This window comes from Callospermophilus lateralis, chromosome 17 (assembly GCF_048772815.1).
Source record: "Callospermophilus lateralis isolate mCalLat2 chromosome 17, mCalLat2.hap1, whole genome shotgun sequence".
Taxonomy (NCBI): Eukaryota; Metazoa; Chordata; class Mammalia; order Rodentia; family Sciuridae; genus Callospermophilus; species Callospermophilus lateralis.
Genome location: NC_135321.1, coordinates 7,159,630 through 7,175,052, shown reverse-complemented (window position 1 = coordinate 7,175,052; position 15,423 = coordinate 7,159,630). Strand labels below are relative to the sequence as shown.

Sequence of the window (15,423 nt, the reverse complement as noted above, 5' to 3'; positions counted from 1 at the left end):
TTATCAACCATCTATCACATAAGAACTAAAAGCACAGGCTCTCCTATAGTATGACGCATTCTCAGCTCAGCTCTTTACCAACTACTATGCTCTCTACCTCCAGAGCTCAGGGTTTCCTGAAAAACATGACAATGATGATGACAGCAACTCTACTATAAGACTGCTATGAAGGTGACTAAAGGAGGCAGGTGTGCAAAGCATGTGGCCGGACACCTTATGCACGTACAGACCTGTATCCATTCACTTGCCCCAGAAGCAGCAGCAGCACAAGATGATACTCAGGTCAAAAGATACATATGCATGTCATTAAACACTTTTTGGAATGACGCTAAAGAAGAGACTAGTGATGTGTATAGTCTAGGATAAGACAATATACAAACGCTAAGTCAACTCCTTTAGGCAAACATGATAATATGAGCAACCTGTATTTATACAAACAATAAATAAGATACTATAAATGAAGAGTCCTTGTTTAATAAAAAAATTCTCCAGTCACTCCTTTAGTAAACACTATTGCATTTAAATTATGATTGGACTTAAAAGAATGTGTTTAAAAATAACAAAAATGTACCTGTCATTCAAAGCCACACTTTTTAAACTAGATCATATTCTTTTCAAAGCTAGTAAAACTTGGTGGATTTCTGGGGTTTTACAGTATTGAGGATTGAACCCTGGGTCTATACCTCTGAACTATATCCCTTGTCTTTATTCTTAATGTTTTATTTTGAGACAGAGTTTCACTAAGTTGACCATGCTGGCCTCAAACTTGCAGTCTCCCAAGCAGCTGGGACTACAAGCATGCAGAACCATACCCAGCTCATCATTTCTTTTTTAAGGAAACATAAACAAATAGAAAACTTAGTTCAATGTGTAGAACAGAGATACCATTTTGTGAACATGCTGTTCTGGTGCACACAAATACACAGGGCATATGTTTGTGTACCAAGTGCTGAGTTTCAACATAATATTTATTTATTTATTTATTTTTAATGTAGATCCTGATGTAAAAAATATGAGAAAAGTATACCTGGGATAACATTCAAAAAAGAAGACAGAAAAGACTAATTATCTCCCTCTGAAATTAAAACACACACACATTAACTAAACTTTTTCTAATTTCCCATGAACACAACCACCAGTCACCTGGAGGACACTGCATCCCAGTCCTGGCCATCTCCTCTGGGCCGTTGGCCTGTGCGCCCCACCACAGAAGGCCGAGGGCTGCTGCTTCCCGGGGATGGGTTCGGGGAATGATGAATAACTCTTACTTCATGACAATAAGACAAGGAAGAATTTTGGGAAATTATGTCTGGGAAAATAAATTTTAAAATAAGTTTATCCCTTGGTAGAAACACATTTCTGATTATGTAGTATATGTATAATCCTTCAAAACAAATAACAAAATTAAAAACTAGAAATGCTTCCATGGGGTAAAAATAAAAGTAAAGATCAAACTTTTCTGCATGTATTCATTTAGCAATTACAGGTTTTTATCCAACTAGTCTGATTATATGGAACATTCTAGTCACTGGAAGTCACAGTGTTAGAGACCACCAAGAAGAAAGATACTTGATCATGTACACCAGTGCTGAAAACTCTGAGAACCCCTACCTCAAACCATATACAAAATTAAATCAAAATGGATCAAAAATCTAAATATAAAAACCATTATGCTCTTAACAAAAAAATATAAATCTTCATGACTTTGGATTTGGCACATAAAAGACACAAACCACAAAAAAAATGTAAATTGAACCTCATAAAAATTAAAAACTTCAGTGCATAGAAGGACATTATCAGGAAAATATAAAGGCAAGGCGAGGGATACAGCTTGTGATAAAGCATTCTCCTAGAATGTGTGAGGTCCTGCGTTCAACTCCCAAACACAGAAAAACAAAACAAACAGGCTATAGGATGGGGAACAAATTTTTCTTACAAAAAAAATGTATCAGATAAGGGCTTAATATTTAGAATGCACAAATAACTCCTAAAACTCAACAGTAAAAAAACAAACAACCCAACTGAAAAATGGGCAAAGGACTTTTAGTAGACATTTCCCCAAAGAAGATATAAAAATGAATGGTAAGTACATGAAAGTCAGTAGGGAAATAATTATCATTAGTTTTGGGAAATGCAAAGCAAACCACAATGATGCCAGGCACAGTGGTACACGTCTGTAATCCCAGCAACTCAGGAAGATGAGGTAGGAGGATCACATGTTCAATGCCAGCCTCAACAACTTGGCAAACCCTGACTCAAAATAAAAAATGAAAAGGAGTGGGAATATAGCTCCATAGTAAAGCCCCCTTAGGTTCAATCTGGTACCAAAAAAAAAAATAATAATAATAATAAAACCAAAATGACATACCACTTCATACGTACCGGAACGGTTATGAGTTTTTTAAAAAGAAAGAAATAACAAGTGTTAGTGAAGAAATTCCCTACATTGGAAGCTTCACAGATTGCTGGTGGGAATGTAAAATTGTACAAGTGTTGTGAAAAATAGGTTGATGGTTCCTCCAAAAGCTAAGAATTGTTTGCTTATGATCCAGCAATCTCACTCCTCAACACATTTCCAAATGAACTAAAAACAAGGACTCAAACAGATACTTGCATGTCAGTGTTCACTGAAGCAGTACTTGCAATAGCCAAAACATAGACACAACCTTGTGTCCATCGAGATGAATAAACAAAATGTAGAATATATACAATAAAATATTATTCAGCCACAAGAAGTAATGAAACTCTGATACATGGTACAGTGTGGACAAAGCTTAAAAATATTATAAGCACAATAACCCAGACACAAAAGATAACTACTGTGTGACCTCATAAATATGAGGCACCTAGAAAAGACAAATTCAGAGAAAGATTAGAGTTTACCAGGGGACTGAAGAAAGAGGAAATAAAGTGTTATCACTTAATGATTAAGGAGTTTCTGTTTAGAATAATGAAAAAGGTTTAGAAACAGAGGTGATGACTGCATGATGTGAACATAATGCCACCACACTGTACACTTAAAAATGGCTACAATGCATTTTTATGTGACAAAAATATACATAACCCATAATAAAAAGGGCATTTACAAGGGAAAAAAATAACAACTCTCCAAGAACTTCTTACAATACTTCAGAGAAACATAAAAATCCTTACTAAGAAGTACATCCCCCAACATACTCCAGCCCTAATTCCCTCTTTGATGGCACCTTACTCCCATCCTGCCAGTCCACTACATTCCACTCTCATAGGTCTTATTTCTCTCTCTCTCTCTCTCTCTCTCTCTCTCTCTCTCTCTCTCTCTCTCTTTAAGTGGTGCTGGGGATTGAACCCAGTGCCTGTTGCACTCAAGGCAAGCACTCTTCCTCGTGAGCTATATACCCCCAGCTCACAGGTCTTATTTCTTTTAATCAAGCACAGCATGCTCACCACTGTCTTGAGGTCCCTGACCTTCCCTGGAATACTGTTTCCCCTCAAGTGGAGGATTTCTTGTCACCCTCAGGTTGCCACCTCTGACCATCCTATCCACAGTCAGCTATGAGGTGGGGATGTGACTCAGTGGTGGAGCTTGCCTAGCACATCCCTGGCTCAGATCCTGTACTGCAAAGTCAAATCAATCAACAGAGTAAGCTATTATCCCTGGTCGTGTTCTGTCACACTAGCCCTTCCTTAGAGGGCTTAAGAAGTTACCTGAACCAAACCTACGTATTTATATCTTTCTCCTGTTGTATAAAATACAAGTCATGAGGACAAGAACTTTTACTGTTTGTTCAATGCTACAATTTCCCAGAGTCTGGAATACCAGCTGGTACACAGTAGATGACAAATAAATATTTATTTAATACACTGATAAATCTTCATTGACATCACCTATTTTACCAAACATTAAAAATCCCTTTCTAATTAGGTATGGGATACCCAGAAGCTCTCTGTTGTCACTTACTTGCAGAAAGTGGTTCCTCAAGAGTGACCCTAAACATACCAAATCTATAATAAAGCCAATACAAAGCATAAATATTCAAAAAGCAAAGTCAGTGAAACTCCCAATAAAATAGAGATTTACGTCAGACATGATGAGAAATGGCTGTAATCTAATGTTCAATTTTCAATCTATACTGTGTAAGCACACAGAAATAAGTTGTAGATACTGTTTTATCAAGAACAATACAGTACTCTATTTGGTCATAAGGTGGCACTTTTTCTCTGAAAAGTCTGGCATTGCCATCATAAACTCCAACTACGTCACAAATTGCAAAAAAATAGTTTTGATAAAATACAAACCAATATTTTTCAAACCAAATAATTTGTTAACACAATATATAACTTGTTCAAATTTCCCAAATGAACAGCCATTTTCAGAAAAACACTTTGCAAATGCCTCTTATTAAAGGGGGAAAAAAAAAGCACGGGATCTCATGGCACCTCTGTCATTCACCCAATTTCTACTCATAGATCTGGTGACATTTAGAAGTGGGAGTTTATGCTGTGAAATGTATACAAGTACACCCTAAAGTATAGTCAACAGTGCTCAGAAAAATCTGCAAGTGTCATCAGTGGATAGTGAATACATAAACACAAATACCTTGTTTGTTAGAGAAAAAATGTGGGTCTCGGTGAAAGTTAAGTCTATTTCTTAAATTCATGCACAGTTGCTGCAAACAGGACACGGCCTGTAACGCCAAGCGGTGTTTTCCATCCCCTCCAAAGGCCAGTTTCAATAGAGACAGAAGGTTCTGAAATAGTCGAGAAAATGACTAATCAAACAAAGTACCTAACTTCCAAGAAGGATATGGAGCTTAAGAGTAGGTGACTGATCAAAGGAACTAAATAAATTGCCAAATATTTATAAAACAAACAAATATGGGCAAATATGACTTACCAAAGTGCAGAAAGATCAAAATAAGGTAATAGATTTTTTTAAAATAGTGTTTCTTATTTCTAAAATCTGTGAAGTATCAATTCTAAGATAAAATAAAAACAATTATCCCCCATTCAGGATATCACATTACACAGAACTATCCCCCACAACCCCCAGTACTTGGATTTAACACAGGGTCTTTCACATGCTAGACAAGCACTCTACCACTGAACTACATTCCCAGCCTTTTACTTTTTCATTTCATTTCATCATTTCTTTTCATTTTGAAATGGGGTCTAAGTTTCCCAGGCTGGCCTCGAACTTGCAATCCTACTGCTTCAGCCTCTTCAGCAGCTAGGATTATAGGGAAGTGCACAATGCCTCACACACAGAACTTTTGAAAAACCACAACGAGTTCTATTCATCTCAAACAACTGAATCACTTTACCACGTCTTGGCAATTAACAACTTTTTCTCTGTGACCATCTGCCAGTAGTGACAGAATGTGTTCCTAGTCGCCATTCAAAGTACTTTTCAGCCTGAGTGTGGAGTGAGGACTTAAAGTACTAGGAGATGCTGTTTGTATGTCACAATCTCCACCCTGGACCTCTCTTTCCCCCTCTCTCTCTGTTAGGAAAGCAAGAAGCTAGACAAAAGAAAAGAGCCTGTCAATACTCTTCACTGAAGATGTGTTTGTCTAGCATACAGCATTGCGCCTGGGACATAGTGATACTCAAAATAAATAAATTTACTGCTGCTCAACCTTAATTTTCAATGTTTATTCTCCTCTTTAGATGACCCATAAATGGTAATTCAAGGTGGCTGAATACCACTGCAAGTGCCAAACGAGACTTCTACATGTAGGGAAAACTGTAACTATCCCAGTAAGTTAGAGAATAAGAAGCTTAAATAGCGAAATACTTCATTTTTTAAAATACATTAGTACAAATTTCCTTCCCAGACGACTCCTCTGCAAAATTCGTTTTACTGCAAAAAGTTCTCTATCAAACGATTACAGAAGGTACTCACCTGAACAATTTTTGGCCTCTGAAGGAAAATCTCGGCAGGGAAATCTTGCATGATAACATCCTTCAATAGTTCACAGGTATTCCAGATCAAAGTTTGGTTACTACTTCTTAAAGAGCTATGAAATAGAGTATTCATTTTTAAAAAACAGTTCATCTACACCAAACTCTAGATACCAAAAGGCACAGTGACTCTCCCAACAATCCTTTAGATATCAGCTGAGATATCCATTCCCCTGGGAAACCTTCCCAATCTTTTCTCTTGTCAATAAAACAACTCTGAGGAGGTGCTTCTTCCATATTTTGTGATAAAATAATTGCTTGTTGACTTTGTATTCTCTAATATACACTCTCCTCAAGAACAGGAACTACATCATGTTAACAATCATATATCCAAAGACAACCATAAAGCTACAAAATGAATCAATGAGGTCAAAAGTCAAGGAATTCAATAAAATTTAAATAACTTAAGAGAAAAACAGTACAGAGGTAAATTCTAGGAACTAGTTACCTTAGTGGTATTCTCTGCTCTACTTAAAAAAGGAATGGACACACTTCTTATTCCATATAGGTCCTGCCCTCAACTCCTACCCACTAGGGTTGTAGCAATTGTTCACCTCCCACCCTAAGAAATCAAACCCCTTTCCCTGAATCCAGTCCAGCACATGAAGGTGAGCACTAGAAACTTTCATGACCTCTTCCTTAGGGACAAACTCAGAACCCACAGATCAAACAACCCCTGGCCCTTTCCTAGGGACACTCTACTCTTAAATATTTTGTCCCAAGAAAACTGATGCCTTTGAAGTGATATCATCAAAAACCATTTACTAGCATCCACGTGTATCAAGCCCCAACTCTAACTGCATGTTTTTCTTTATTTTCCAGATTCATACCCAAAAAAACGCAGACAACTCCTTTATTGCTACATTCAATGAAATCACACCAAATGAATCTGGACATTAAAATGCTTCAAACTTCTATATTTTAGCAATCTACTTTTGAAGGCAATAACGAATATCCATAACATTAAATCAGTAGTACCCAGCCTTCTCAACATGGTAAATTTTTCTCCTAATGAAGCTGGTATTTTGAAATATGTTCTACCAAATAGAATAAATTTATGTCTAGTTTTTCCATTTCATGTATTAATCAGGGGCAGAAGGAAAGGCCAAAGCAGCTGGTTAAAAAATATGTTATGAAGGGCTATTTAAAATTCTAACCACAAAAGAGAACTGGGCCCCACACAGTGGCACAGGATTATAATCCCAGCAACTCAGGAAGCTGAGGCAGGAAGAGCGCAAGTTCCACGCCAGCATCAGAAACCTAAGGAAACCCATTCTCAAAATAATAAAAAGGACTGAGGCTGTGACTCAATGGCAAATTACCCCGGGGGTTCAAACACCAATATCTAAAGAGAGACAGAGATGAGAGGGGGGTGGGGGGGGGAGGGGAAGGGGGGAGGAAGGGGGAGGGAGAAACAATCTGAATATGTAGATTGACTAAAAACAAATGGGAATTTTCTGGCTTGCTTTTTAAAATACAGAAAATCTTACAATCACTGCTATTTTTCACACAACTTAATAAATTTTTAGCTGAAAATACATAGTAATAACTGTCAGATTTAATGGCTATGAACCAACAAAAATCAGAGAAATACATCAGACACTGTACCTTTCATTAGACGAGAGAACATGCCTGTCTGTTGTGGTCAGGGGTAGCCAAGGAAACGTAGAAAACTTCAAACACTTCACAGTCTGACTTACTGTTAATGGAATAACAAAACTAAAGATGCAAAGTAATAAAAAATAGCAGAGTCACCTTAAAAGAGTCCCAAAATAAAGACTAAGACTTCGTCTTCCAGCAGTCTAAAACACTTCAAACAAGGCCAGCTGCATATGTCTTTTCTCACAGGATAAATAACAGAGCTCTCCATAATTTAAACAGAACTCATTAAAATAAGAATTAAAAGAATAACATTACCCACAAACTGACATTGAATGACATTTAGTTTTAATTAGGCCAGGCACAGTGGAGCACACCTGTAATCCCAGTGGCTCAGGAGGCTGAGACAGGAAGATCGCGATTTCAAAGCCAGCCTCTGCAAAGGTGAGGTGCTAAGCAACTCAGTGAGACCCTGTCTCTAAATAAAATACAAAATAGGTCTGGGAATGTGGCTCAATGGTTGGGTGCCCCTGAGTTCAATCCCTGGTATGCCTCCCCCCCAAAAAAGTTTCAATTAAATTTTCTATTTTACCCTGTGGCTGATCAGAACATTGAGCTTGATTTATCATAAAAGGATCTGGCATTCGGAGAGAACTTTTACCTACAGAAATTACAAAAATATAAACATAATTGTATACTATATGTAGTCATGTCCTAATATCCTATTTGGTGTTAAATGTTTAAACCTCTAAGATGGTAAAGACTAAAAGGCTGGAAACCAAGTATCAGAGCTCAAACAGGATTAAAGTAAATTTGTGAAATCAACAGTTTTAAGCTACTCCCAAGTTACTTTTTAATAGATCTTATATTGTATAAGATAAGGAGGCAACACTGAAAAATAGCAGCTAAAAAGCCTTTCCAAATTGCAAATCTTTCTGACAAATGCTTTAAAAAGAACACAGAATCATTAAACATAAATAAGTGTTATGATTCGCAAATGACCGAAGGGTGCCCCAAAAGTTCGTGTGTGAGGCAATGTAAGAAAGTTTAGAGGTGAAATGATTGGGTTACGAGAGCCTTAACCCAGTAAGTGCATTAATCTGTGGATAGGAATTAACTGGGTGGTAACTGTAGGCAGGTAGGATGTGGCTGAAGATGTGGATCATTGGGGGTGTGCCTGTGAGGTACATATTTTGTCCCTGGTGAGCCAAGTTTAATCTCTCTCTGCTTCCTCGTGGTCATGTCCTGAGATACTATCCTCCACCACACTTTTCTGCCATGATGTTCTGCCTCACCTTGAGCCCAGAGCAATGGAGCCAGACATCTATAGAATGAGATCTCTGAAACTGTGAGCCCCAAAATAAACTTTTCCTCTTTAAAATTGTTCTTATCAAGTCTTTTGGTCACAGCAGCAAAAAAAGCTGATTAAAATAAACTGCATTATTAAATTCTAAAACACAGCCCAGTAACTTCTTTTGAAAATTGCTAATATAAAAGCAGGATCACTTTCTAAGAAAATAGTCACAGGCAGGTTAAAGGAAGGACATGCTTATACTACACACATTAAGACATGTCCAAAATAAGCCATCCTGTCAATCCAGACAAAATGGAATTCACATAAGCATTAATCTTAACTGGCCTTCAAGTTTTCACCGGTTTTACTTAAAACACTCCTGCTTACCAGTTCTGGAGATACCCATACTCTTCAAATGTCTTTCATGGTCACTCAATAAAGCATTGTAGCCATAAAGAAATACCATCTTACCTCAAAAATAAAGTTCCCTACAAGCCTAACAAAACTTATCCTAAAGGAAATATAAAGAAAGTATTTTACAACAAGTTTTCTGTTCTTCTTATGCTTCAACCTGTCAGTTTCCAAGAAAGTGTTTTAGAAACAAGGCTTCAACATTGACACCGAAAAGCTGGATATCAGCTTTTCTGGAACCTTTTTATTTCAACTATGAAAGCAATAAAATGTTAAGTACCTGCTAATTTAACGATTTCCTATGTCATTTAGGACAAAGTTTTTAATCTTTTCAAGCTTAGTGTCTTCATCAGTAAAATGGGAATATAATAATACATTTCATTGTGACTCCATGTTAATTTGGATATACCTTAACAAAATACAATGGATATATTTCAGACACAGTGAATATATCTAATATATTTTAGCACTGTTTTAGACCCCTGGGATAAAGCAGTGTTCACAGCTATCACTAAGTTTATAATGAGGGAGACAAAGTAAAAACACAACTTCAGAGCATGAAATGTGTTAGGAAGAAAAACAAAATAGGAAGAAAATGATCACTGACTAGAATCATCAGGAAGTCTCTTTAGAAAGGTGGCACATGAGCAGAAACAAGACTAAATACAGCCTGACACAAAAAAGACCTGGAAATGAGATTCCCTGAGATTCCAGGGAGACAGCTCTAAAGCAAAACTGTTTAATCTCTAGTTAACTTAATGTTGACAAGTTATTAAAAAAAAAAAAAAAAAGAACTAAGATGATCCTGCACCATTCAGTGAGCTAGAGAATAAGACGACACAAGCACAGTGTATGGGCCCTGCCGACAAAGGATGTGTTCCACAGACACTAAGTACCAGAGACACCATTCCACCCACCTACTCAGCTGCTCCAATGCAGTTATAACAACATGAAATTTCACCAGCAAGGTCTATATTATGAACTAATTCAAAGCAACTGAAACTTTTAGCTTGTACCGAAACATTCAAGTTGAACCATGATATGTCATCCTAGCAATGAGGAAGCCCACACTGGTTTCTTCTTTTTCAGGTCAAGGGTACACACATACCCACTGGTGGCACAGGCACTTCCATCTGCTGGAAATTACTTTTGTCTTGGGGGAAATATCCTATTAAGATTTCAGGTTGTTGTGACATTTCTAAAAAGAAAAAATATATATATGTATATTGCTATGTTATTGATTCATTAGTTGCTAAAAGTAAAATTTACTCTGTTTAAGTACTAATGTTTTCTTCTTTTGAACCATTTTAAAAACTAAAACAATCTTGTTTTTTCTTTGAGTAGTATTTCTGAAGAGAAAAAAAAAAGAAAACTGTTCAACCAATTTCCAATTGAAGGCTTTCCCCCCTCTCTCATTTACTGTCAAGCAAATACAAATAACTGTTAGAATGCAAATATCCACAATTATGCAAAAAGTCTGCCACAAAGTATTCAAGGACAGCCCACCTATGCTTCTTAGTCTACCCGCTCTTCTACTACAATTTTATAGTTCCTAATCTCATCAGTTTTCATTAATAACTTTAAAAGAGTCATCAAAAACAAAGGAGTCAATCATTATTTTCAATACCTCTGGAACTCAAGTCACATGTAATCAGTGAAAATGAGAATGACAATGAGTAAAAGTCTAAAACTATTCTGTGTTTGAACTGCTCATGCCAGTATTTCCAATTAATACAGTAGTTACTATTAATACAGATAATTAAAAATTAGCCCTCAACCATTCCTCTAATCTCACCTGCAACTAATGATATTAAAATTCACAATTTAAGATTTTACTTTGTGATAGCTCAGTAAATGTAAAATAGTAATCAATCAAGATTTGAAGCCAAATAAAGCAAAATTAGAATTCTGGCTCTGCCTTAGATTAGAAAACAGTAATTTGGGGCAAGTTACTTTTCATTTTTATTCTCACCTATAAAAATTAGACTAATAGCTTCTCAAATAAAGGACTACTTTAAAGTTCAGTGAGACAATCTGTTTAAATCAATTCATTCAGTGCCCCATAATAACACTCAATAAATAGTAACTGCTAATGTTGCTGTTAAGAACAGCATCCGCAGTTGAAACAGTAGGAGTAGTGCAATTACCATCTGTTAGACAAAAATATGGTCTAACAGATTAAGCAATCAAAACTATTTTTAAAATACTTTTACTACTCACTCACATAAATCACATTAGCATTTTTTTCCTTCAATCAATTCAAATGTTTTCCATGTGTAAGGCACTATACTGGGCACTAAAATCATGTACCACAAGAACACACAATAGCAGCTAACAATGTATGCTAGGTCTTATTCCTCACAACAATTCTATGAAAAATATGTTCTTCCTTATTATCCCAATTTTTTGATGAGAAACTGAAGCTTGGAAGGAGCCAAGACCACACAACTAGAAACACAGCAGAGGCTTACCTCTCTGATTTTAGCCAGTATAACACTGTACATTGCAGCCTATGAAATACTTGCATTATGTCATTTTAATTGGTCTCCATACAAACTTATGAGGTAGGACAAATACCATTATACCTTAATATAAAGAATATTGTCCAAAAATGCCTAGAATAAAGCACTTAAAATAATGTCTGACATATACTAATTAATGCTCAATAAAAATGTGTTGTGAAGCAGAGGATGCAGCTCAGTTATAGAGCGCTTGCCTAGCATGCTACAAGCCTACGTTCACTCCCCAGCACCACAAAAAAAAAAAAAAAAAAAAAAGTATTATTATTGTTAAAGAAATAATATGTCAAATTACTCTCAAAAAAACAAAGTCAGTGGCATCTTTCTGGCCTGAACAAAACAGCAAGAAATACATATGTATCCTTTTCTGAATAACAGTAGAGGGGTTGGGGATGGAGATCAATCATGCAAGCAGCAATAAAAAAAAAAAAAAAAATTAAATTTGGGAAGGGTAAGAGGAAACTTTTTTAAGTTTAATACTCTTTTTCTTAAAATTTACCATGATAACCAATACACTTATTTTAACAGATTCCATATAATTTATTACAAAGCATTACCAGTTTGATTGGTCTGATGAGAGGCAGAATACAGTACAGGAGCTTCTGAAAGAAGAACAAAGAGTCCATCCAGAATGCCATCGATTTCAGTCTGCAGATTTGGCTCCACATTAGGGCGAAGCTTAGAGAAGAACTCTACTGCACCAAGGTCAATCAGATGCTGGACTGCAGGGGGATACTGAATACAAAGAGAGACAACCTTGAGAATAACTATAAATATGAAACTCTCTAAACTTTTTGTCTTACAGCAATCAAAATAAAATTGATTTGGTGTATCTGATACTCCTTTTTTAAAAAACAAATCTTGCATTGTTGTGCTTTAAAGTAAACAACTTCCTTTAATAGGACATGACTTTACAGGACTTACATAAAATTGTCTGTAACAGTTATGAAAGAGGGGCCAAGGGGCTGAGGATGTGGCTCAAGTGGTAGTGCACTCGCCTAGCATGTGTGAGGCACTGGGTTCGATTCTCAGCACCACATAAAAATAAAATAAAGATATTGTGTCCACCTAAAACTAAAAAAAATATAAAAAAAAAAAGATGAGCCAAAACACTGAGCACCAGAAATACACACTATTAATTCCAACTGTTCATTTATTTAATAGGTCACTTTTCTGCACTGACCCCTATTATCCTCTCTTATTTCAAGTCAGTCATTAAAATGCCAAATAAGAATCCCCCACCAACATACAGGTGGTGGATTAAAAGTATGAAAGGCTAAACTTACATTTTGACATTTTCACCCTGACAACTAACTATTCTTGAGATAGGCATGGGAACATAAATCTAAAAACTAGACATGAGAAAGCAACTTAATAAACTTGCTATTTATTAAACATGGTCTGTAATATCGTTTTAAAATGTGCTCTCTTTAATACTGACACATCTAATTTTAACACGTAAAATCAGAAATAGTAAAAAAAAAAACACAATGACAAATTATCCTCCAAACATGGTTGCAGAAGTCCAGAACGTACTACTCAAAGTAGTTCTGTTCTATGTCTGAACACAGTTAAGAGGCAATGTAAGAAACAACACCCCAAGTGAGAGAAAAGGGGAATGGGCAACCTAGGTAGAGATTAAGTAAAATCCAACGTCTCTGGTGGTTTTAAGAATTGCTGTAAAGCCCAGTTTCTGCACTTTCAATAAATGCTACAACTAGATGACTAAGAAACACTCCCTCGTCGAGTTGTTTCCTCTTTCAAAATGAACTCACCTTGACCAGTCTGTTGAGCAGGCTCAGCACGTCTTCTTTCATGGGAACCGAGGGGAAGTTGAACCACTCCAGCAGGCGGAGGAAAAGCAGCCGCTCCTGAACCAGATCCGCGTAGCCCACTAAGTTGTGCTCCACCTTGCAGATTATGCTCCGCAGCGCGCGCTCCCGGATCTCGGCCAGCTGGTGACCTGTCAAAGCAGCACAGCACAGAAGGGCTTCACCGAGCGACCGCGCAGGGACGCCCACCCACCCCGGCCTTGCTCCAGGGCCGAGCCGTTCGCCCGGGCCGGGGGCGGGTGACGGAGCAGAGGAGCCGCGGCTTCGGAGCAGGCCCCCGGCGCGCTGGGGCTGCGCACCGCGGAGGGTCCCCGGGGCTGCCCGGCGAAACCCGCACAAGAGGCAGCCTTCCTCCGCCGCCGACGCGGCGTGACCTGCCACGACCAGGCGGCCCCGGCGTAGGGCAACTGTTACCGAGTTTCCGGATGAGCCCGCTCAAGACCATCGCCTTTTCTCAGTCTGCAGCCACCGGAGAATTAAACCGCCGCGCCACGGAGTCCGGCTGCGATCAATGTCCCCCAGAAACACGGCCCGCGAGAAAGTGAGTTCCGTAACGCATGCGCCAGCCACTCGAAAAGTTAAGGGGCCTTCCGGGATGTGGTCTCGATGTCCGCATTGCCAGAGAAGCTTACTGATTTTTTTTTTATAATCAACCCTCGGCAATCCCTAGACAGCAGTCTCTGTCGTAAGAATGAAGGGACTACACCGGGGTCGAACCAGCTCTGGCCGCTGTGCACGTCGGGAGTTGTAGTCCTTGCTCGAACGCGCTCCTGTACCGAGTTCCGGACACGCCCCGTCTAACCTCCTTCCTGGAGTTCCGGCCTCCGAGCGCGGGCTCGGACGCGGGACCTGAAGCCCGGGCAGAAACTTAATCCTCTGCCCGCCCGCTCCCCCAGCCAAGGGTTCGTTTAAGACCCAGCCCATCTGAATGCTCAGTTCCCAGAACATCACGAGTTAGAATACAGAGTGGTTTTTGCGTTTTTGCTTCCTTGCCCCACCTCGTCCACTATTAAATGACTCTACCTGTAAAATGTACCCGCAAATCCGTGCCATGCTCCAGGATACCTAAATCCAGGTACAAGCAGTAAGCCAGAAAAGGAGGGGTGGAGAAGGAAATGGGAGAATCCGAGAGAAGAAAGAAGCTGAATAAGGAAGAAGGGGCTAGGGGACGGGTAGGATGTGAGAATTAGTGTTTGAATCCCAAGGTTGATTTTTTCCCACTGTGCCCTGTGTTCTCTATCAACAAATAGAGGAAGGCGGGAATTATAACAAACCGCAAGAGCAACACCAACAAAATTAAACTGGTAAAATGCTTTGCATTTTAGATGGCATCGTGTTTCACTGATCTTTTCAGTTTCCCTACAGAAGGGATGTCAACACAGTATTTCCGTTCTTACTTGGCAAAAGAAGAAACTTAAAAGACAGGAAAGTATTCTGCACATTTTTAAGTCCTACTTACTCTATTCAACACAAAGAAATTATGTAACATTTTCCTAAGTGTCGATCCAGCAATCTCTCCCTAAAGAATCAACCTTGAATTTATGTGATCCAAGGTCACATCAACTATAAGGGCAGATTGAGAGCCTAGCCCTATGATCTTTTCCCCATTATTAGAACCTCACTGCCTTTGCATGTGTGCAGATGACAGAGTGGTGATATTTGAGTTGGATCTTGAAGAGTTAAGTAGGTGCTCACCAACCAAAGGATCAGGGTGAGGAAATTCCTATCAGAGAAAACAATATAACTACAAGGGAAAGGATTCAGAGGAATCAGATCCAGAGAAAGTGAGAAATTAAATGTGGCCCTTTTACCTCCCAGAGAAAGA

The 15,423-nt window shown here is 38.3% G+C and overlaps 1 protein-coding gene across 1 annotated transcript in view; it reads right to left on the bottom strand.

Annotated features, from left to right (window-relative positions):
• The window catches only part of Rttn (rotatin), a 157,393-nt gene extending 143,330 nt beyond the window's left edge, over positions 1-14,063 (bottom strand). The window contains exons 1-8 of the mRNA XM_076837051.2: positions 14,013-14,063; positions 13,542-13,729; positions 12,324-12,501; positions 10,356-10,445; positions 7,552-7,642; positions 5,885-5,999; positions 4,580-4,730; positions 1,144-1,309 (exon numbers count right to left, since the gene is read on the bottom strand). Of these exons, the coding sequence (XP_076693166.2) occupies positions 1,144-1,309; positions 4,580-4,730; positions 5,885-5,999; positions 7,552-7,642; positions 10,356-10,445; positions 12,324-12,501; positions 13,542-13,729; positions 14,013-14,043 (1,010 nt within the window). The 5' untranslated portion in view covers positions 14,044-14,063. The remainder of the gene's footprint in view (positions 1-1,143; positions 1,310-4,579; positions 4,731-5,884; positions 6,000-7,551; positions 7,643-10,355; positions 10,446-12,323; positions 12,502-13,541; positions 13,730-14,012) is intronic.
• Between the last annotated feature and the right edge of the window lie 1,360 nt (positions 14,064-15,423).